We start from the raw sequence: 23,283 nt of genomic DNA on the forward strand, positions 1-23,283 counted from the left end.
TATCCGGCATTTTCCCCCACATATTAGCAGGCTCAATGTGGCTTACAAAATACCGTAACGATGGCCGCCAAGTACGGTAGGTTTTAAACAAATACAATTAGAAAAAGGATCAGGCAAGGTAGGGGTAAATGGGTACAATAAGGGACAAGGAAATCTCTCTATATAAAAGACAACACCAACGTTCTATGAAGCCTCCAGCCGGAAGTGTGAAGGGGGAGAGATATCCGGTTTCCCCATGAGTGTCTGCCCCGCCCTCGCTCTCTCTCTAACACAAACAGTGAAGGAAAACAGCAAAGCAGGAAATCAAATCGCTCTCTCTGTAACAATGAAGGACTCAGAGGGGGGAGGGGAGAGACGGCAGAGAGGGCAGGGACACACACACTCCCACATGCACACAGAAGAAAACCTTGCTAGCCCCCGTTTCATTTGCATCAGAAATGGGGCTTTTTTACTAGTAAGAAATAATATATTCATTTGCAATGTATGTATAGAATTGAGGCCTTTAAGTAGAATCAATAGGGTAGGCCTTGCAAAACAGATAGGTCTTTAAAGTTCGCTTGAAGTTTTGATGGTCGTGCATCGTTTTCACACTCTTCGGTAACGCATTTCACATTTGCGTACTTAAGTAAGAAAAATTGGATGCATAGGTTGATTTGTATCAAGAGATACCCAGTGTAGACGTAACCAGTTTCTTTTGCTGAAATCTGGGGTTTTACAAATAGGTGGAACCATTTTTCTAAGATACCCATGTAAATGTATCATTAGATATAAAGATGTAAATATGTTTTCTTTGAATCATCTCACTTGTCAGCATTTATGGCAACTAAGAGAACATCAGGAGAACGAACAGGCTCCTCATAAGATAAATATCTAGCTCATGTACTTCAGGTATAATATGCCTTTAATTTTATCTTATTTTTCCCTCCTCACTAAGTCTTGGATCCAATATTGTGGACTTGGGTGTAATTATATTTTCTTTTTCTCTCTTTTTTTTTTTTTTTTTTTTTGAGAATCTCTTTGTAAAAGATCATGTTACCTTTAGAAACACTTTTCTGTACAAGTGAAATTGCTTGGATTTAATTTGTTAAAATTTCATTAAAAAACAAAACAGAGTTGTTGGGATCCCTTCCCTAGATCAATACCAGGGTGGGGTGGGGGAGAGAAGCAAGTGGAAGTGGCATGCCTTTATTTATTCATTTTAAATCCTTTCTGGCCAGCCCATTCACAGTTCTAAATATGTTACAATTGAATACACAGACTAATGCAAACTGAAGCAGCAGAAAACAGTAGGAACCAAATGCAGCAAGATGCCAAAATGTCTTCTTGCAATAACAACACAAACATTCTGGGTCCCTGCTGCGGGTGTTCTTCTAAAATTGGAGGGAACTATGCAATGAGTGTCGGGAACTGCCCAGAACCGTTCTTCCTTAAAGAACGGCCAGTAAAGACATAGGAGTAGAATCAGTGGGTTTCCCACCTAGGAGCCCATGAAGGATCTTAATTGTCTACCTCAGAGGGCAAGGGAGCAAGGGCGTAGCCAGACACCCAATTTTGGGTGGGCCTGGACCCAAGATGGGTGGGCAGAAGAACTCCGCCTTGTCCCACAAGTAATTTGGTCTCCCCCTCTCTTGCCTGCATGCCATATGGTCTCTCAAACATCCTTCCTCCCCCCACATACCTTTTAAATAGCAGATTTTCACTGGCAGCCGGCAGCAACTAATACACACTGCTCATGTTGGCCCACAGCCTTCTTTCTGATGATGCAACTTCCTGTTTCCACATAGGTGGGTATATATCAGAGGGAAGGCTGTGGGGCCGGTGCAAGCAGTATGTATCAGTCGCTGCTCGCTGCAGGCGAAGATCTGCTATTCATAAGGTATGCAGGAGGGACGGTTGTTGGGAGTTTTCGGCTGGTGGGGATTGGGGATCCCTGCCAGCCACATCATAGGTGTGCTGCTACTGAGTGGGCCTAAGCCCAACGTGGGTGGGCCTAGGCCCACCCTTGGCTACACCACTGCAAGGGAGAGGCCAAGCTCCCATTACTGAGGAGGAGAAAAGAGGTTTAAGCCTGAGCCTCAGCTAATTCCCAAGCCAAGAGAAAAGGGGATCATAAGGGAGAATCCCAAAGAAATTAGGATACAGAAGCCTTTGCTGGTTCCACATCTTGTTACAAGAAATGATTTATCTTGGGGGAAAGAGCTCTAGAGCACTCGCTATTGTTTATAATTTAAGAGCAGGCGCTGTATTTATAAGCTTTAGGATATTAATTTCTCCACCAATCACCAAAGGTGATAATTGCAATAAATTAAATAAATTAAGTATATATAAAAGATACCATATACTCAGAACACAAAGAGACCATATTTTTAGCTTCAAAAAGTTTGATTTAATATACAATTGCACACGAGAGGTAGGTTTTTAAAAGGATCTTAGAACAGAGAATTTGTGCATAAAATAGAACAAAGTAGCAGGTAGGTTAACTTACAAGTCCTTGTTACAAGCTTGCTGTGGTCCAGCTGATTGATGAGCACATGGTTAGGACAGGAACAGGGCTTCTGCAGTGAGTGGATCATCTGAGTTGCTTGCAGCTGAAGAGAATCTGAATCTTGAGGAAACAGCTTTTGCTTTTATATCTTGCAAGCTGCAGGAGGATATGGTCACAGAGTCCCAAGCACCTGTTTCCTGGTTTGCACTGGATAACTTGCAAGGCATTATGGTTATTGTAGTCTGTTCACATGATCTGCAGATGTCCTGGTGTCCATTTGTCTGATAGTTGATGGGAGGGGCAGGTATACCTTTGACAAGCAAATGTCCTGTTTATGCTTTTCCTCTGAGTTCTTTGTCTTCAATGGGTTCTCCAGGCTTTCGGTCTCTTGGGTCTTTGGTTTTCAGAGATGTCCTGATGAGTGTCCAGGTACCCACCTTAGTCAAGCTTTTGTTAGGTGGGAGGGCAGAGGAAGCTATATATCTCTCTTTTGTCTTTGTTAAGTGTTTGTAATTGACTATCCCTGCTATCAGAAGTTCCCAGAAAAAGGGATGGGGAGAGAGGGGCTTGAAATGAAACTATTTTCTCTGCTGCAGTGTCAAATATTATACTACACGTGATAGTTTTAGTTAATTTTAATGGTTAGGTTTCTAGTATAGGTTGTGCATTTGTACCAAAGAAACCTGTTACGTTGATCCCCAGTGTTTCGGTGATTACTGTATTATTGGCCTGTTTTTGTACATATTTGTTCACCTGGAGAGAGCTTAATAAATGTTTATACAATCATTACCAGCCTCTTCTAATGTTTTCCAAGTATGGGTTGACCCTAGATCTTTGTACTCTGTGCACAGAAAGAGACTGATGGAGGAGAAAGTAAAGCTTTGCTACTGGCTCCAAATTTATCATGTGCTATCACCTCTGGGGTCACATGATAAGTCAGCCCCACCAGTTAGACAATCCACCATGTCCAGGTCATCAAGGACAGGATAAGCCAGTCCTGTGTTTGTCCTCATGCTTGCTGGGAATTGTAGTAGGAACTATAGTCCCTGTATCTAATTAGAACAGACAAACAGGACAAATAAGGGATAAGGACAAAGAGTAGCAGGATTCTGTGCGGAATCTCAAAGAGTAGCAAGATTCCGGAATCCCAAAGACTACTATTACCACTCTTCATTTCTATAGCGCTACTAGACGTACGCAGCGCTGTACACTGGACATGAAGAGACAGTCCCTGCTCGACAGAGCTTACAATCTAATTAGGACAGACAAACAGGACAAATAAGGGATAAGAGAATTACTAAGGTGGGAATGATAAAACCTCACTCCTCATTACAAGTCAGGGGAATACTGATGAGAGCTTAACTACTTGTATTATAGACAAGATTACAAGGATCAATGGACAGCAAGATCATGTCTAAAATAAATTAGTCAGTTTGCAAAAGACAGGATAGTCAAGTGACCTGCTGAAGAGCACTGTGACAGAGACGAAGAGGAGGAAATGTGAGGACATAAAACCCACACAGCCTATCCTGTCTGCCCAAGAAGGCAACCAGAGTCACACTTGCCACTCCATACAGATTACACTCCTTCATGATCAAAATGTGGCATCACAAATAAGACAGTTGGCAATTTGCTACAATACCAACCAGTTAAGTTTGACCCAATCTTGGAAGAATGAATTTAGAATTGTGGTTTGCAGCATAGACACATTCATTGTTCATACTTGATTAAACCAGCAAACTGACAACATTTTGCTCGCTATCGCCCTTGAGGTGTCTCCCCCTCCCCCTCATGATATGAAAGTGACATGAAATACAAATTTATTTATTTGTTACATTTATACCCCACATTTTCCCACCTATTTGCAGGCTCAATGTGCTTTACAAAGTACCGTAAAGGCGTTTGCCATTTCGGTTGATAACAAATACAAGATTGTGTTGTGGTCACATGAGGTACAAGTGAATCAGGCGTCATGGGGTCGGGGGGAAAGAGATATAACTGTCATCGCAGATAATATGCTGAAATCTTCTGCTTAATGTGCAGCGGTGGCCAAACATGCAAACAGGATGCTATGCTCAGTAACATCCCTCAATGAGTAGTCAGGAGGTCAACAGTTAAAAATTCTAAGATTCGCATTTGGAATAATAAGATATAGCACCACAGAGCCTTCACAATCACAGTGAATGCACTGTTGGAAATAGTATACTGGCTTAATATGGACCTTTGAGATTGGTGGCAGCTGTGGGATTAGAGCCTCAGTTTACAGGTGACACTGCTCTCTGTTCTTAGCACCAGGTCACACGGTGAAATTTGTAGCCAAGGTGGTTAGGAATGGACATCTGCTTTGTCATGGCTCTATGCTCTCAGTATTCTGCCATACAGAGAGTCTGGTGGTGGTGATGGGATTGGAACCTGACATGGTATGGGTCACATACTGGTGGTTAGATGTCTCCATAGGATCAGTCTTCGCTTCAAGCAAATGTCCTTCCCCAAACTAAGTTTGGATACCATGCCCCTTCCAGGAGGATCCTGTATTATTGTGCCTCACTTTACTCCGGAGGGCGCTACGAAAGCTGGACCCAGCAAAGTAGTAGAGCAGTGGGTTAAAGCAGCTGTTGGTGGATGCCATGCAGATTGTAAGAACCACCATTTTCTGCATAAGCAAGGTGATCGAACAGTCATCCCGTCTACGAGTCGCAAAGTGTAAGTGTACTGTGCGCTGGATATGGTAAGGCAGGAAGCAGAAGAAGAAGACACAGAGAACAATGACAATGAGGGCTATGACACGGTCCCGCCGAGGCTGGCAACCCTTTAGGTCCTGGCTACCCCGTTTCAGGTGCCTGATGATGCATGCATAGCAGATGACAATGGTGAAGAAGGGTATAGCGAAGCCCACAATAAGACCGCTGTAGTTCATGATAAGGATACGAGTTAGTGAGGATTCATCCCTGGGCTCGAAGCAACGGACCTTTCCATCCCTCCAGAAGGATTTGGCCAGGAGAAATGGAGATGTGGCCAAGCCAACTACCAACCAAATGACCACCGATATGACCACGGACCTCCTAAAGCTGAAGAGCACCCTGATCCTCATTGGGTGAAGCACAGCCACGTAGCGGGAGACACTCAGTGCAGTGAGGAAGAGGATACTGGTATACATGTTCAGATAAAATGTGTAAATGAGGATGCCACAGAGGGGACTTCCAAAGATCCAATCACCCTGCCTCAGGTAGTAGATGATACGGAGGGGTAGGGTCAAGGTAAAGAAGAGGTCAGACACAGCCAGGTTGATCATGAAGATGTTGTTGGGCGTTCTGCGAGGGATGAGGCACAGGAAGACGTAGAGGGACGATGCATTGAAACTGAATCCCAGAAGAAAGATGAACAGGTAGGCTCCAGTGTAGATTGGGAACTTGTAGTCATGACTGCACTGTTGGTAGGAAGAACTATTGGTGAGGACAGGGTGAAAGCCCATGGTTGGCACTAGCATGGTTACAAGAAGTGGTAAACGAGTGTACCGGTCAGCCACCTAGAAGGATAAAACAACAAAGAAATTATAGTATTCAATTCTAACAGTGGAACTGCCCATTAAGTACATAAGTATTGCCACACTGGGACAGACCAAAGGTCCATCAAGCCCAGCGTCCTGTTTCCAACAGTGGCCAATCCAGGTCACAAATACCTGGCAAGGTCCCGAAAAAGTTCAATGCATTTTATGCTGCTTATCCCAGTCAATTTAATAATGGTCTGTGGACTTTTCCTTTAGGAAGCTGTCCAGACCTTTTTTTTTAAACTCCGCTAAGCTAACCGCCTTTACCACATTCTCTGGCAACGAATTCCAGAGTTTAATTACACGTTGAGTGAAGAAAAATTTTAATTACACGATGCTAAATTCATTTCTTCTAGTGAAAGTAGAGCTAGTAATTTGCTTCATACACCACACAAACAGGTACAACACAGACAGCATCAATATGAGCTTTCCCTATAGAGCACACCACTGCACAGCAGTGCACACTTCCTTCTGCACACACAGAGGTGCCAGCTCAGTGAGTGTTGAGCACCCCAAAATATATAGCACTGTGTGTAAAGAGGGATAAATGGGTTCAGTTTAGCACATCCAACTGTTGGCTCCTAGGAACTGCTACAAAGTATGTGAGTAAAAATGCATTACAACTACCTGTGCACATTTCAGAATTATCTTGCTGTGCCTCAGTTCTAATCCCTCACTGGTTTGCTATATCTCCGTCTCTGGGTACACACATTGGAAGGAAATGGCTAGTTCAGGGAGAAAAGCACTTGTTGCCTGGTCTGTGGTTTTCAATCCTGTCAAGTGGCTGCATTTCAGGTCTCTGCCAACCTTAGCAGTTATTAAGCATGCAAAGGAGGCAGACCATGGGCCAGATGCTGGTCCCCACTTCCCTGCACACTAGCTCATACCATACAGCGACATGGCAACCAGCAGTTTTTAAATTTAGAATTTTACTGTCTTTTCTTCTTGCTCATTTGGGGGAAATAGGTGCTAACATATTAACGCCTGCAATGACCCTTTAAAGCTCCCTATCCATAGCTTGGGTGGGTAAGGTCCAGCGGTGAACCAAGGGCGGAGCGGTCCGCCCCGGGTGCACGCTGCTGGAGGGGTGCAGAGAGCAGCCGTGCGCCTGTCAGCTCCGCTGGTTCCCTGCTCCCTCTGCCCCGGAACAGGTTACTTCCTGTTCCTGGGCAGAAGGAGCAGGGAGCCAGCGGAGCGCAGAGCCATGCAGCTGCTCCCAGCAGCTAAGAATGCACCCGGGGGGGAGTGTCGTGCTGCACCTGGGGAGGGGTGCGCATCTGTGATCCGCCTCGGGTGGCAGCCGACCTAGGATCGTCACTGGTAAGGTCTTCTGTGTAGAGACACTGTGTGTATTGAGTCCAGGGCTTTTTTGAGGGGGTACTTGGGGGTACTGAGTACCGGCACCTTTTCCATTGTCTGCTAAAATTGACCCATGGACCCCCCAGTTTTAATGAAGGCGTTCAGGCTCTAATTCTGCTTTGTCATAGATTCTGTGACTGGTCGCAGGGGGCCTGGCTATTGTGAGGTGGGTCCTTCAGTGATCACCCCACCCCTGAAGGGTGGCCTGGCATTTGAGTACCAGCACTGGTTGTGTGTTACAGTAGAGAGTGTACCAATGGTTCTTAGGATAGAAATGCGATCCTGTTCCATCACCTCTGATATGAATAAGAGAACAATTGCCAGACTTAATACATGAGAGATGACATAAAGCCACCTCTGAGGTTTGTGGTCTGGCAGCACATTTCCCGTCCTTGAGTCACATGCCAAGAAAAATAGGTGAAAAACTGAAGCCATGTTTCAACGGACAAGCCGCCCGCTTTTGCCACTGTAAGAAAGAACTGCCAAACAGACGCAAAAGGAGGAGAGGACGGGCTGAAAAATCCTTGGGTTACTGATAGTCCCAAAAGGAATCAAAGGCCAGAGGTGGTGTTTTTATGTGACCCCTGAAGCAGGTGAGTTGCCCACCAAAACACAGACCCATGTCAGGTCTTTACTGTTGGTGCTCTAATAAAATGATTTTTCTGCAGCTCCCAAGCCTGCGTCATCCTCTCCTCTTTCGGTGTGCCCTTGGATTGCCGTAGAGGAATTTCCTGCTTTTGTTCTTTTGAAAAACTGAAGCCAACATCAACACTGCACATTATATGCAGGAAAACAGAGGCACAAGGGGATAAAGTGACTCACTTCAAGGCAGGGGCCTATCTGGACTTCGCCGGTAGGGGGGTCCAGAGCTGAGGTGAGGGGGCACATTTTAGCCCCCCCCCCCCCCCGGCATTGCCGCCGCCACCGCCAGAACCACCTCCAACAACTGTCGCCCGCCTGACGACCCTCTCGACCCCCCGCCCGCTGTCGTTTACCTGTGCTGGTGGGGGACCCCAACCCCCGCCAGCCGAAGCCGTTGTCCTTCATTCGTTTGTTTTCTTCTGAGTCTGACTCTGACGTCCTGCATGTTGTGTATGTGCAGGACGTCAGAGACGAGTCAGACTCAGAAAGAAGAAAACAAACGAATGAAGGATGACGGCTTCGGCTGGCGGGGGTTGGGGTCCCCCGCCAGCAAAGGTAGGCGACGGCAGCTTGGCGGAGGGAGGGGGGGTTGCAAGAGCCATCGGTAGGGGGGTCCAGGGCCAAATCTACGGGGGCCCTGGCCCCCGTGGCCCCATTACAGATACGCCCCTGCTTCAAGGTCACACACAGTCAGTGACAGAGGCAGAGAGATAAGGACTGAGGTACAGGGAGATAAATTCTGAAATGTGTACTTACCTGTAATGGGAGTTCTCCGTGGACAACAGGATCAGTCAGCCACACACTGGTGGCATCATCTGACAAACCCAGAATTGGATTATGCTCTCCCAGACCTCAGAGGGAACTTCTGGAAGGCTCCCTCTGTGCTCTGTGCATGCATTGTTTGTCCTGTATATATGTCCCAGAATGTCCCTTCCTTCCCCAGGTGTTCCCAGCTTTATCCTGTGGAACCATCCGTTGGGGAGGAGGGAGGGTCTGTGGGGCTGACTGATCTTGCTGTCCACGGAGAACCCCCCATTACAGGTAAGTAAGTCCACTTTCTCCACGGACAAGCAGGATGAGTCAGCCACATACTGGTGACACTCCAGCTGAAGGTTGAGAAGGGGCCAGATAGTAGGAGTTGTCCCTATAGGAGGTGCCCCTTCATGAGCCCACTATCCCGCTGAGGTAGGATGAGACTGCAGGGCAGAGAAGACATTGAGAGGCAGCTCTGTGTTTAAAAAAAGACTTTATTTAAAGGTCCACATGGTGGACCCAACCACGGAAGGTAAGAAAGGTTACGTGAGACATAGACCAATTAGAACATTACCAACATGGCAAAGTAAATAGAACAGGAACGTGTCAACATGGCAAGATGATTGTGACAATCAAGAACAGTACCAACATGGCAAAATGAGCAACATGGCCAAAACTATAACATTACCATTCTGATGAGGAAATTTTCAGCCATAATGATGAACAAGCACTGTAGCAATTTGTCCATAAGAGAATGAGCCGGTCTTGTGTGAGGTCCTGAGGCCTGTATCCAGTAGGCTGAGTAGGTACTGTAGGACAGCTGGGAGAGGGCTTGAGAGGAGGTCTGTCCATGCTGCGGTACTCCAGGTCCGGAACCTTTTCCACTTGAGGGTGTAGGATTTTCTGGTAGAGGGCCACCAGCCCACTAGAAAGAAGTTCATGACTTCCAGAGACACATGAAAAGGGGCTGTTAGCCTTTCAACATCCATGCTGAAAGGACCAGGGTTCTCAGGTTGGGGTGTAGTGTGGCCCTATGGTCCTGCGTAATGAGATCTGGTCGGCTCAGTAGATGTACTGGCGGTATTGTTGCCAGCCATTCTAAGAACATAGTAACATAGTAGATGACGGCAGAAAAAGACCTGCACGGTCCATCCAGTCTGCCCAACAAGATAAACTCATATGTGCTACTCTTTGTGTGTACCCTACTTTGATTTGTACCTGTCCTCTTCAACCACCAGTCCCGCCTCCCACCACCGGCTCTGGCATAGACCGTATAAGTCTGCCCAGCACTATCCCCACCTCCCAACCACCAGCCCTGCCTCCCACCACCGGCTCTGGCACAGACCGTATAAGTCTGCCCAGCACTATCCCCGCCTCCCAACCACCAGCCCCACCTCCCACCACTGGCTCTGGCATAGACTGTATAAGTCTGCCTAGCACTATCCCCGCCTCCCAACCACCAGTCCCGCCCGCCTCCTACCACCGGCTCTGGCACAGACTGTATAAGTCTGCCCAGCACTATCCCCGCCTCCCACCACCGGCTCTGGCACAGACCGTATAAGTCTGCCCAGCACTATCCCCGCCTCCCAACCACCAGCCCCGCCTCCCACCACTGGCTCTGCCATCCAATCTTAGCTAAGCTCCTGAGGCAGGGAAACCACGCTTGTCTGGGCCAATAGGGTGTGATTAGGAGGATGGTGGCCTTGTCCTGAATAATCATCTGTGTCTTGTGGATGAAGTCCGTTGGGGAGGGGGTAAGCGTAGAGCGGTTGGTGCCCCCAGTGGATTGCAAAGGTGTCATGGCTCAGCCTGAGCTGTGAAGTTCATTTAGAGTAGAAGAGTTTGAACTTCACGTTGCCTTCGCAGGTGAAGAGGTCCATCAGTAGTGTGCCCCACCTGTGGAACAGTTCTTGTATGACTTTCGGGTGTAGGGACAATTTGTGGGAGTCCAGCTTCTGGCTAAGGCTGTCCACCAGCATGTTGTGGAGACCTGGCAGGTAGGTTGCTTGTAAGAGACTGTATCTGGAGAGAGCAAAAGTCCAGATCCTGAGTGCCTCCTTGCAAAGGGGGAGGGAGCCCGTGCCTCCCTGTTTGTTGATGTTTGGATCAGGATGTTTTTTTGTTGGAGATCCAGGGAGTGAAGGCTTGGAGTACGTTTCCAATAGCTCTGAGCTCCAGGGGGCTGATGTGGTATTTTGATTCGGAGGGGGACCAGGTGCCTTCGGTTCTTATGTGGAGAATGTGGGCTCCCCACCCGAGCTTGTAGGCATCCGTGGTGACTGTGCTGAGGTTGTTGGAGGAGTCTTCCTCTGTAGATGTTGTGGTGGTCTTGCCACCACTTTTGTGCCTTGCAGGCGGACTGGGTATTGAGACAGCGGTTGTTTGTGCTGGTTCCATCTGTTCCTGAGGTACCACTGGAGTGGCCGCATGTGTAGCTTGGCTAAGGGCATGATGTGGCTCAATGCTGCAAAGTGTCCTAGGAGGGTCCGTGATGGTACGCTTCTCGCAGATGTGATACACCGCACTAGGTGTGATATCGCCTGTCCTCTGGGGAAAGATAGGAAGGCCATACTGCGTTTTGTGCAGACTTCAGCTCTGATGAATTCTAGTGTGTGAATCGAGTGCAGGTTAGACTTTTTCACACTGACCATAAGAACATAAGATCATAAGAGTAGCCATACTGGGTCAGACCAATGGTCCATCTAGCCCAATATCTATTTTCCAAACAGTCACAAGCACCTGGCAGAAACCCAAATCGTGGCAACATTCCATACTACAAATCCCAGGGCAAGCAGTTGCTTCCCATGTCTGTCTCAATAGCAGACTATGGACTTTTCCTCCAGGAATTTGTCCAAACATTTTTTAAAACCCAGATACGCTAACCGCTGTTACCACATCCTCCAGCAAAGAGTTCCAGAGCTTAATTATTCGTTGAGTGAAAAAATATTTCCTCCTATTTGTTTCAAAAGTATTTCCATGTAACTTCCTCGAGTGTCCCCTAGTCTTTGTACTTTTGGAACGAGTAAAAAAATCGATTTACTTCTATCGTTCTACACCACTCAGGATTTTGTAGACCTTAATCATATCTCCTCTCACCCGTCTCTTTTCCAACCTGAAGAGCTGAGCGCTTGGAGGAGAGTTACCGTAGCACTGACTGCGGCCACGGTCTCACGTGGTGAAGGTCCAACAAGGTAGGGGAATACGCACATCCCATCCTTGCAGAGGTGTGCTGCTGCTACTGCCACAAACTTATTGAAGACTCTTAGTGCGAATGGGAAGACTCGGTACTGGTAGTGTTTTGCCCAGGACTGTGAAGAGCAAAAATTTCTTGTGCACCTTCTGGATGGGAATGTGAGTGTAAGCATCCTGGAGCGGCTCTCTGGGACATATATACAGGGCAAGCGATGCAACCTCAGCGAGAGCCTTCCAAAAGTTCCCTGTGAGCTCTGGGAGAACGTAATCCATTTCCAGGCAGTGGCGTACCAAGGGGGGCGGTGGGGGCGGTCCGCCCCGGGTGCATGCCGCTGGGGGGGGGGGGGGGGGTGCCGCGCACCGGTCAGCTTCGTTCGTTTCCATGCTCCCTCTGCCCCGGAACAGGAAGTAACCTGTTCCGGGGCAGAGGGAGCATGGAAACGAGTGAAGCTGACCGGCGCGTGGCACCCCCCCCCCCGCAGCGGCGTGCACCCGGGGGGGTGTTCTTTCGCCGGGGGGGGGGGGGGTCGCGCTGCACCAGGGGGGGTGGCGCTGCACCCGGGGGGCGGGGTGCATCGGCGATCCACCCCGGGTGTCAGCCCCCCTAGGAACGCCACTGTTTCCAGGCTTGTCGGATGACGCCACCAGTGTGTGGCTGACACATCCTGCTTGTCCATGGACAAAGTATTTTTACTCACTAACTTTACATCAGTTGTTATAGGGAGAGTGCATGCACATTTTCTCCTGGATGACTGCATAGAAAAATGTATGCACAGAAATCAGCACTCACTTTTTCTGCAGGCACCTTTCCCCTTCCAAACAATGCAGCCTAGTCCCATCCTGAGGCTTCACCTAATGAGTATGCGTTTGACCAAAAGAAAGGGTGGGCAATTTTCAAAAAGCCTGTCAAAAAACAGCAACTTTCTCTTTATTATCATGTGTACAATACAAACAATAGTTGCACAATTTAATTTTCCGTAAGGGAGTAAGTACTACACTTTCTCTATGCCTCACTTCCAGTCCCCAGCTCAGTCTGAGATGCCGATGATCAAAAGTAAATGTGGGCTTTAGAGCACCGGTCTTGCAATCCAGAGGTTGCCGGTTCAAATCCCACTGCTGCTCCTTGTGATCTTGGGGAAGTCACTTAACCCTCCGTTGCCTCAGCTATAAACTTAGATTGTGAGCCCTCCTGGGACAGAGAAATATCCAGAGTACCTGAATGTAACTCACCTTGAGCTACCACTGAAAAAGGTGTGAGCAAAATCTAAATAAAGAAGATTCTAGAATCTTAAAGAGTGACAAGATTCCATGCAGAATCTCAAAGAGTAGCGACATTCCATGTAGAACCCCAAAGAATAGCGCAAGATTCTAGAGTGGAGGAGTGGCCTAGTGATTAGAGCACCGGTCTTGCAATCCAGAGGTGGCCGGTTCAAATCCCACTGCTGCTCCTTGTGATCTTGGGCAAGTCACTTAACCCTCCATTGCCTCAGGTACAAACTTAGATTGTGAGCCCTCCTGGGACAGAGAAATATCCAGAGTACCTGAATGTAACTCACCTTGAGCTACTACTGAAAAAGGTGTGAGCAAAATCCAAACCATCATAGTGACTTAGTCACACAGAGTCATGGATAGAGCTCACTCCCTCCACAGAGAATTAGGGATCCTAGATAAAAGCACTGGGAGATAGGGAAAGTGACTCACTTGAGATCAGACACAGACAGGCTAATGCTCCGAACTCCCGCGGTAAAGCCAACAGCGCAGAAAACTAGCTTGACAATGCTCAAAGGAAATGGTATTCAAATTATATGCGTGCTGTAAAAGCAAAAGCAACGGAGGAATGTGCTCGGCACATGTGCTGAAGAGTTTTGCAGTAAGTTCAGGTCTTGCGTACGTGCGCCAGGCAAACCCGAAAGCAAAGCATACATTACCACGAGTTTTCTGTCCATTTAAATATATAAAGTTTCAATTTTTTTCTTTACTTGGAAGGCTTATATGTAAGCACAGGAACCAGGCAGCAATGTGTGCTTTTGCTTTTGGGTTTGCTCGGACTCGTGCACATTTATTTCTTAGTAGCGGTGCTTAAGGGCTTCACAGGCTTTCTTCTACTTCCAAAAGAAATTTAAAAACTGGCAGATTTTAAAGAAAGAAGCGTGAGAAATCCCCTCTTCAAACAGCCTAACTCCTGCACCGAGCTGGCGTTAGGTTTTCAGCAGTAAGGGTGGCTTTGTTTGGTACGCTGTTCTCTAAGCATTGGAAGGGAATAGGGAATGACCTCATTAACATCTGTTTGACTACATTTGCATGCTATTTGCATAAATTTTGGTGTGCACATTGTCTCCACCGCTAGAGTCCCCTGAGCACACTAACACCGATTCTAATCGCCTCTAGCGACGGTGTTACGTTTTGAGCATTGGCCCAAGAGTCAGGGACAGAGGGAGGATTAGAGCGAATGCACAGGTACAGTGACTCACCTGAGACCAGATAAAGGGAATCAGGGGCAAAGCTGGAGATTAAATTGAAGGCAGATAAAGCAATTCACCTGTGATCGCTTTATCGTTTCCGGAAAACACTAAAAACTAACCTGTTTAAAAAGGCATACCCTACGGATCCAACATAAATGCCTGATCTTTGCAACACAACAAAACTAAAGAACGTAATGGACATAACACAACTCTTCCGTTGTACGATTCCCTAGTGTGGCTGTGCCACATGGACTTTATCTTACCACAACATCACTTTGTATTTGTTTACACCGGAGTCTGTAACGCCTCTCCGGTACTATGTAAGCCACATTGAGCCTACAAATAGGTGGGAAAATGTGGGATGCAAATGTAATAAATATATAAATAAATCAGAGCCAGTGAAAGAGCCAGGGATTAGAACTCAAACGTAAGTAAGTGAAGAGGCTCATCCTAGATCAGGCACAGGCGCTTGGGCAGACGATCAAAACTCCGGCGCTGTTCAGAATAGCGCCAGAACAGCGCCTTTGTTTTGGGTGCTCTTTTCTGATCATTGGGGAGCGATACAGAATTACCTCATTTAAATGAGCTTGGCTGCATTTGCACGCTCTCTGCGCTAAGGCCTGGCGCGCTCATTTGCTGTGCTAGACCCTTCTGAGCAGGTTCCCTACTTCAGACAGCTTAAAAATACTCAGCGTCACAATCGACCGCAACCTTACTCTCGAGAACCAAGTAAATACCGTAATAAAGAAAATGCTCTAGGCAATGTGGAAACTCAAACGAATAAAACCTTTCTTCCCGAGGGAAACTTTTCGAAACCTGATACAATCAATGGTCCTAAGCCATGCAGATTACTGCAACGGAATCTATGCGGGATGTAAAGTACAACTCACAAAAAAAACCTCCAGACCGCCCAAAATACAGCAGCCAGATTGATATATGGTAAAACACGATTTGAAAGTGCTAAACCCCTATGAGAAAAGTTGCACTGGCTCCCAATCAAAGAACGGATCATCTTCAAAATCTGCACTTTTTGGCCAACAAAATTATCTACTGTGTAGTCCCAGGATACGTGACAGACCTCATAGATCTACCAACCAGAAACAGAATCGGATCATCACGATCATACCTAAACCTACATTACCCAAACGGTAAAGGACTAAGATACAAAACAACTTACGTATCTAGCTTCTCCTACATAAGCGCACAACTATGGAACGAACTCCCAAATGCTGTGAGAACAATCCATCACCACTTAAACTTCAGGAAATCACTAAAAACTCACCTCTTCAAAAAGGCCTATCCCACCGATCCAACGTAAATCCCCACACCCAGCAACACAGCATAACCAATGATCGTACTGGACAATTTATAATCTTCATTCCCTTCAACCCCATGACGCCTGATCCACACCTACCTCATCTGACCACAACATAACCTTGTATTTGTTATCAACCGAATTGGCAAACGCCTCTACGGTACTACGTAAGCCACATTGAGCCTGCAAATAGGTGGGAAAATGTGGGGTACAAATGCGACAAATAAATACATAAATGCAGGCACTATAATATATTGCCAATGGCCTCTAGAACCTGCATGTACTTTTGATCATCGGCACCTCAGCCTGAGCTGGGAACTGGAAGTGAGGCTTAGAGAAAGTGTAGTACTCCCGTAGGGAAAATTAAATCGTGCAACTACTGTTTGTATTGTACATATGACAATAAAAAGCAAGTTTAAGCGAATATTGAGTCAAGGATCTAAACGAATTACTGTGAACACATAGAAAGACAGGAGACAGCAGATCAGAACAACATTCACATCATCTGATCTTACTTTTCCTGTGGGAACAGTCAGCGCTGGGTGGTAAATTGGCTCCCTTTTACTAACAACCACCCCCCCCCCCCCCTTTTACTGAAGTCCCAAGTTACTGTTCTCCAAGCAGATAGTTTTGCTCTCTAAGAAAAAGTTAAGACGTCTTACCTGTGTGTGTTGCTCGGTCTGCAAGTGTCTCTCAGGAGAAAGACTGGTGACGGACCAGGAGGATGCAGATCACTGTTTGACAAAATGCCAGGACTTGAGAAACTGCATTTAATCCACAGTTCACTTTCACAATAATATGGGTTTTTTTTCTCACCCTCTTTCTCTCTCTCTCTGTCTTCACCTCCCTCCCTCTATTTCAGTCTCATTTGGCCTGTGCTTCATGATCTCACTTTTACTGTCAAACGCCTGTCTCTCTTGTTTCCCTCTCTCTCACTTTCCCTGCTAGACTCACTGTCCCCCACGCCCCCCCTTCTCTTCCTGTCATGTGTCTGTCTCTCCTTTCTTGTTTGTTTTTTGTCTCTCAGACTGTCCCTCCTTTTGTTCCTTTGCAGTTTTCCTCACTTTTAGCCTTTTATTTGCAAACACTTAACTAAAACCAGTCACATGTATTTCTTTATAAACCTCACCCCAGCCTCCCAATCACAGGAACCAACCTTCAAAAAGATGGCAGGTACTAAACCCACTACAAATTAACCCTCCCTAGTCACAATGAGTTTGTTCAAAGTGCTCAAAGATTCACTACACCTACCTTGCAACTGAACTCCTAGGAAAGGAAGTCTCTGCTGCTGGACAGCTAAAAGCTGATGGTTTGTAAGGGGACAGGGAAACAGACCCAGGAAAGGACATCTGCAGTTTATGGGAAGAGGTTAATCCTAGCAAGGCACAAGGAGGGGTGCAGACAAAGGGACTGGGATGGGGCTGCAGGCAGAATGCCAGTATCCTCTTCATTGCTGTTGGTAGAGAGAAATTCTGCAGAGAAAGTGTGGGAAGGATTTCAAGCCAAATAAGGAAAGCCTCTCAGCTTTTCTGAGAAATTCAAAGCAGTCAGCGGGTCGATTCACGTAATCCTCACACATGAACGGCTTTTGTTGGTAAATTATTACAGGTCGGTTATATTTAGGGCTTCTGATTTTAGGTTCTCACCAGAAAAATCCAACAAAACGCCTCCAGAAGGGAATTTGGAGTATCCGGTTATAAGCGTAATAAAATAGAAAGAAATCAAAACAGAGAAAAGAAAAGAAGATGATACCATTTTTTTTATTGGACTTCGTATATTTTTTTTATCAGCTTTTGAAGGTATCCATTCTACTCAGCTATAACCGAAATCCCCCCCCCCCCCCACCATCGCCCATTTTCCAACACTGCAATGACATTGCCAACTAGAAACACAAAAAGATCAGCATGTACATTCTTGAGTCTCCATTACCCCAGCTGCAAAGGACTTAAATTTAAATCCACATATGCATCCAGCTTCTCCTACATAAGCGTGCAACAGTGGAAAGCACTACCAAAGGCCATAAAGACGATGCACCACCTAGCAATCTTCCGAAAACTACTGAAAACCAACCTGTTAAAAAAGGCATACCGAAATGATCCATCCTAAATACTAGACAACTAGACTTTACATGAACTAGACAAAACCGAACTCCTTACACTAGACTGATAACCTTCGCTGCTACTAATGAAAGTTACGCAATACGCACTACCACTTTATTTCACACACCGGAAATGAACTTTCTATATTTGACTGTCCAACTTATTCTATATTCACTCTATCATTTAGGAACTTCAATGTGATATCACTGTGTATTCTACGTTACCATTTATACACCTTAATGTGATATCGCTTGTATTTCTCTATCCGGAAATGGCGATCGCCATCACGGCATAATGTAAGCCACATTGAGCCTGCAAATTGGTGGGAAAATGGGGGATACAAATGCAACAAACAAACAAACAAATAAATTATCCAGGTGCAGCGGTTGCAGCCATATGATGCCACTGAAGTGGGAATTCCCTGTTTCCTGCACCCCCTAAAAATTAGCAGGCTCCACTGCAGTCTTCATCTACAGTGGTGGAAATAAGTATTTGATCCCTTGCTGATTTTGTAAGTGTGCCCACTGACAAAGACATGAGCAGCCCATAATTGAAGGGTAGGTTATTGGTAACAGTGAGAGATAGCACATCACAAATTAAATCCGGAAAATCACATTGTGGAAAGTATATGAATTTATTTGCATTCTGCAGAGGGAAATAAGTATTTAATCCCTCTGGCAAACAAGACCTAATACTTGGTGGCAAAACCCTTGTTGGCAAGCACAGCGGTCAGACGTCTTCTGTAGTTGATGAGGTTTGCACACATGTCAGGAGGAATTTTGGTCCACTCCTCTTTGCAGATCATCTCTAAATCATTAAGAGTTCTGGGCTGTCGCTTGGCAACTCGCAGCTTCAGCTCCCTCCATAAGTTTTCAATGGGATTAAGGTCTGGTGACTTGCTAGGCCACTCCATGACCCTAATGTGCTTCTTCCTGAGCCACTCCTTTGTTGCCTTGGCTGTATGTTTTGGGTCATTGTCGTGCTGGAAGACCCAGCCACGACCCATTTTTAAGGCCCTGGCGGAGGGAAGGAGGTTGTCACTCAGAATTGTACGGTACATGGCCCCATCCATTCTCCCATTGATGCGGTGAAGTAGTCCTGTGCCCTTAGCAGAGAAACACCCCCAAAACATAACATTTCCACCTCCATGCTTGACAGTGGGGACGGTGTTCTTTGGGTCATAGGCAGCATTTCTCTTCCTCCAAACACGGCGAGTTGAGTTCATGCCAAAGAGCTCAATTTTTGTCTCATCTGACCACAGCACCTTCTCCCAATCACTCTCGGCATCATCCAGGTGTTCACTGGCAAACTTCAGACGGGCCGTCACATGTGCCTTCCGGAGCAGGGGGACCTTGCGGGCACTGCAGGATTGCAATCCGTTATGTCGTAATGTGTTACCAATGGTTTTCGTGGTGACAGTGGTCCCAGCTGCCTTGAGATCATTGACAAGTTCCCCCCTTGTAGTTGTAGGCTGATTTCTAACCTTCCTCATGATCAAGGATACCCCACGAGGTGAGATTTTGCGTGGAGCCCCAGATCTTTGTCGATTGACAGTCATTTTGTACTTCTTCCATTTTCTTACTATGGCACCAACAGTTGTCTCCTTCTCGCCCAGCGTCTTACTGATGGTTTTGTAGCCCATTCCAGCCTTGTGCAGGTGTATGATCTTGTCCCTGACATCCTTAGACAGCTCCTTGCTCTTGGCCATTTTGTAGAGGTTAGAGTCTGACTGATTCACTGAGTCTGTGGACAGGTGTCTTTCATACAGGTGACCATTGCCGACAGCTGTCTGTCATGCAGGTAACGAGTTGATTTGGAGCATCTACCTGGTCTGTAGGGGCCAGATCTCTTACTGGTTGGTGGGGGATCAAATACTTATTTCCCTCTGCAGAATGCAAATAAATTCATATACTTTCCACAATGTGATTTTCCGGATTTAATTTGTGATGTGCTATCTCTCACTGTTACCAATAACCTACCCTTCAATTATGGGCTGCTCATGTCTTTGTCAGTGGGCACACTTACAAAATCAGCAAGGGATCAAATACTTATTTCCACCACTGTATATGGGATGACCAGGGCCGCCACCATAGGAGCTAACTTTTCAAAATTATTGATAACCCTTCCCTGGACACATACAAGGAATTTTCTCAATATTAGGGGTGCTCAAGCACCCACAGAGTCGGCTCCTGGCTGCCACCACCCCTGCCCCTTTACCTTCCGGCACCTTCTCTTCTTTTCCCTCTGTCACTCTCGCCACTCCTGTGTGCAGGGCCCAGGTTATCACCCTAACGCAATCACCCGGGTTCAAGCAGGAGAGAGACAGACCCCGGCGTCGATCTCCCCTGGGAGACTGGGCCTAGGGAATCTTGCCCCCCCCCCCCCTCTAGGCGGCCTTGGGGATGACCGGTACAGCTCTAACCTACCAGGAGCCACATGGGTAAGGACTGCAGAGGAGGTGCTGTTGTTTTTCAGCAGTGGGTCCCATACACGGCTTGTCTTGACTAGGTGGGAACAGTTCCCTCCTGATATGCCCAAGCTCCTGAAATCAGGCAGGCTGCCAAGTGTATTTTCAGGTAGTCTTGTCCAGATATACAGTATATGAAAGAAGAATCACATTACAATACAGAGTAAGAGGACAATCACCTTTAGTTTGGACCCAAATGGCTTTTGAAGTCTCAATCTGAGGCGGTCTGTTTTTGGTCCTGGGGGAATGTGCTGTTCTCAGATCACATTTTCCCAGTGCAATATTCAACAGTTGGCTAGACCAGTTCAATATCCAAATGCTAAGTAGAAGTAGTAGTAGTAGTAGCAGTAGAAGGGGAGAGACAGGATTTTTAAGCTGCAGGGAGAAGCAGTATATTTTGTTTTGTAATGATGCAGGGGAAAGCGGAGAGCCACGTGTTTGTGTTTGTATCTCACTTTTCTTTTTAAACATGCTGGCTTGGATTTTTATGGTGCAGGGGGCCTTAACGACAGGTCTGAGCACACGTAAAATTTCTGACGGTAAATGATTCGTTGCAATCATTGGTATGGTTAGTGCATTCCGAATTGTCCACATTTCAATGGTAGTTTCTCCTTTGCATTCCGTTTTCATTAGCTGCTTGCTTCGTAGGAAAAAGGCCTTTAATGCATGCAAGGGTTAGGAATTTCCTTCCTTAAAGGGTTGTTAGAGGGTCGTTAAGGTTTAGTGCATCTAGCCCTCAGTCTCTTAATTTCCAGTTGTGTAATACAATCACTTTGAGGGGTTTTGATACATCTGTATTTTTCCTCTATCGGGAGATTTGAGGTTCCGTTTTGTTTGCGGGTGTCTCTCGTGATAACAAATATTTAAACAAAACGGAACCTCAAATCTCCCGATAGAGGAAAAATACAGATGTATCAAAACCCTTCAAAGTGATTGAGGGGTTTTGATACATCTGTATTTTTCCTGTATCGGGAGATTTGAGGTTCTGTTTTGTTTAAATATTTGTTATTTATTTATTTATTTGCTACATTTGTACCCCACATTTTCCTACCTATTTGCAGGCTCAATGTGGCTTACATTATATTGCAAAAGATATAGTTATGAACAGAGTAAGAGGTTTGTTCTACATTAACATATAACTATATAAGAATTAAGGAAGATATGTCTGTGGAATAATTTACATAACACATAATAAAAAGAAAAAATATATGATAATATGGCTAATATAATCAGTTTAGAGGGATTAGTAGGTGGTTGGTTTAGATATAGAATAATCAAGTTCTAAGGAGGATTCTTATTGTAATTTCAAACAAGTGTGTTTTCAGTAATTTCCTGAAGTTTGTTGTTACGTGTTATTTTTATAGTGTTTGGTAGCTTGTTATTTATTCAAACTTTCCAAGTTAATGGAATTGTTATTCAATTAAAGTTTGAAATTTCCCTCGTGTGTTATAGAGATTACTGGTATCTCTCCTACATCTTCCTTGGTGATGACTGAAGCAAGGAATTCATTTAATCTCTACGCTATGCTCTTGTCTTCCTCAAGGACCCCTTTTAACCTTCAATCATCTAGCGGTCTAACTGATTCTTTTACTGGCATCTTTCTTCCAATATACCTAAAAAAAGATTTTACTATGTGTTTTTGCCTCCAATGCAATCTTCTTTCCCAAGTTTCCTTTTGCCTTCCTTATCAGCGCTTTCCATTTGATTTATCTTTCCTTATTCTGTTTCTTACTTTTTTTAGTCAGATCCTTCTTCCTTTTCCTAAATGATTTTTTTTTTTTTTTTTTTAGTTCTAACAGCTTCCTTCACCTCATTTTTCAACCATGCTGGCTGTTGTTTGCCCTTCCTTCCTCCTTTTTTAATACATGGAATATAACTGGTCTGGGCTTTCAGGACGGTATTTTTGAATAGCACCCATGCCTGATGGAAATTTTTGACCTTTGCAGCTGCTCCTCTAATTTCTTTTGTGGGTGTGTATGGGAGGGATTCATAAGGGGTATAAATTCTTTAAAAATGTCTATACTGTTTCTCATCTTTTCCCCCCAAACCCACCTCCCCACTCCCCCCATTTTCTATTTCTGTTGATGGCTCTCTCATTCTCCCTGTCTCCTCAGCTCGAAACCTTGGGGTCATCTTTGACTCTTCTCTCTCCTTCTCTGCTCATATCCAGCAGATCGCCAAGACCTGTCGTTTCTTTCTTTACAACATCCGTAAAATCTGCCCCTTTCTTTCTGAGCACTCTACCAAAACCCTCATCCACACCCTTGTCACCTCTCATTTAGACTACTGCAATCTGCTTCTTGCTGGCCTCCCACTTAGTCACCTCTCCCCTCTCCAATTGGTTCAAAACTCTGCTGCCCGTCTCGTCTTCTGCCAGGGTCACTTTACTCATACTACCCTCTCCTCAAGTCGCTTCACTGGCTCCCTATCCGTTTTCGCATCCTGTTCAAACTTCTTCTACTAACCTATAAATGTACTCACTCTGCTGCTCCCCAGTATCTCTCCACACTCGTCCTTCCCTACACCCCTTCCCGTGCACTCCGCTCCATAGATAAATCCTTCTTATCTGTTCCCTTCTCCACTACTGCCAACTCCAGACTTCGCGCCTTCTGTCTCGCTGCACCCTACGCCTGGAATAAACTTCCTGAGCCCCTACGTCTTGTCCCATCCTTGGCCACCTTTAAATCTAGACTGAAAGCCCACCTCTTTAACATTGCTTCTGACTCGTAACCACTTGTAACCACTCGCCTCCACCTACCCTCCTCTCCTCCTTCCTGTTCACATTAATTGATTTGATTACTTTATTTTTTGTCTATTAGATTGTAAGCTCTTTGAGCAGGGACTGTCTTTCTTCTATGTTTGTGCAGCGCTGCGTACGCCTTGTAGCGCTATAGAAATGCTAAATAGTAGTAGTAGTTATACTGGATTGCCTTATGATATTGTACTTCGAGGGTTTCATGGT

General features: G+C 45.9%; 1 protein-coding gene across 3 annotated transcripts; it reads right to left on the reverse strand.

Annotated features, from left to right (window-relative positions):
* Positions 1 to 4,395: 4,395 nt before the first annotated feature.
* Positions 4,396 to 17,199, reverse strand: LOC115457903 (cysteinyl leukotriene receptor 2-like). 3 transcript variants are annotated; one of them, XM_030187585.1, is made up of 3 exons: positions 17,007 to 17,199; positions 16,418 to 16,489; positions 4,396 to 6,011 (listed from the first exon to the last, which is right to left on the reverse strand). In XM_030187585.1, the coding sequence occupies exon 3, from the start codon at positions 5,970 to 5,972 to the stop codon at positions 4,980 to 4,982; it is 993 nt and encodes a 330-aa protein (XP_030043445.1). In that variant the 5' UTR covers positions 5,973 to 6,011; positions 16,418 to 16,489; positions 17,007 to 17,199; the 3' UTR covers positions 4,396 to 4,979. The 3 variants fall into 3 exon arrangements, with proteins under 3 accessions (XP_030043445.1, XP_030043446.1, XP_030043444.1); XM_030187586.1 differs by lacking the exon at positions 16,418 to 16,489; XM_030187584.1 differs by lacking the exon at positions 17,007 to 17,199 and having other exon boundaries at positions 16,418 to 16,628.
* Between the last annotated feature and the right edge of the window lie 6,084 nt (positions 17,200 to 23,283).

The sequence above is a fragment of the Microcaecilia unicolor genome, chromosome 14 (genome assembly GCF_901765095.1).
Source record: "Microcaecilia unicolor chromosome 14, aMicUni1.1, whole genome shotgun sequence".
In the NCBI taxonomy this organism is placed as follows: Eukaryota; Metazoa; Chordata; class Amphibia; order Gymnophiona; family Siphonopidae; genus Microcaecilia; species Microcaecilia unicolor.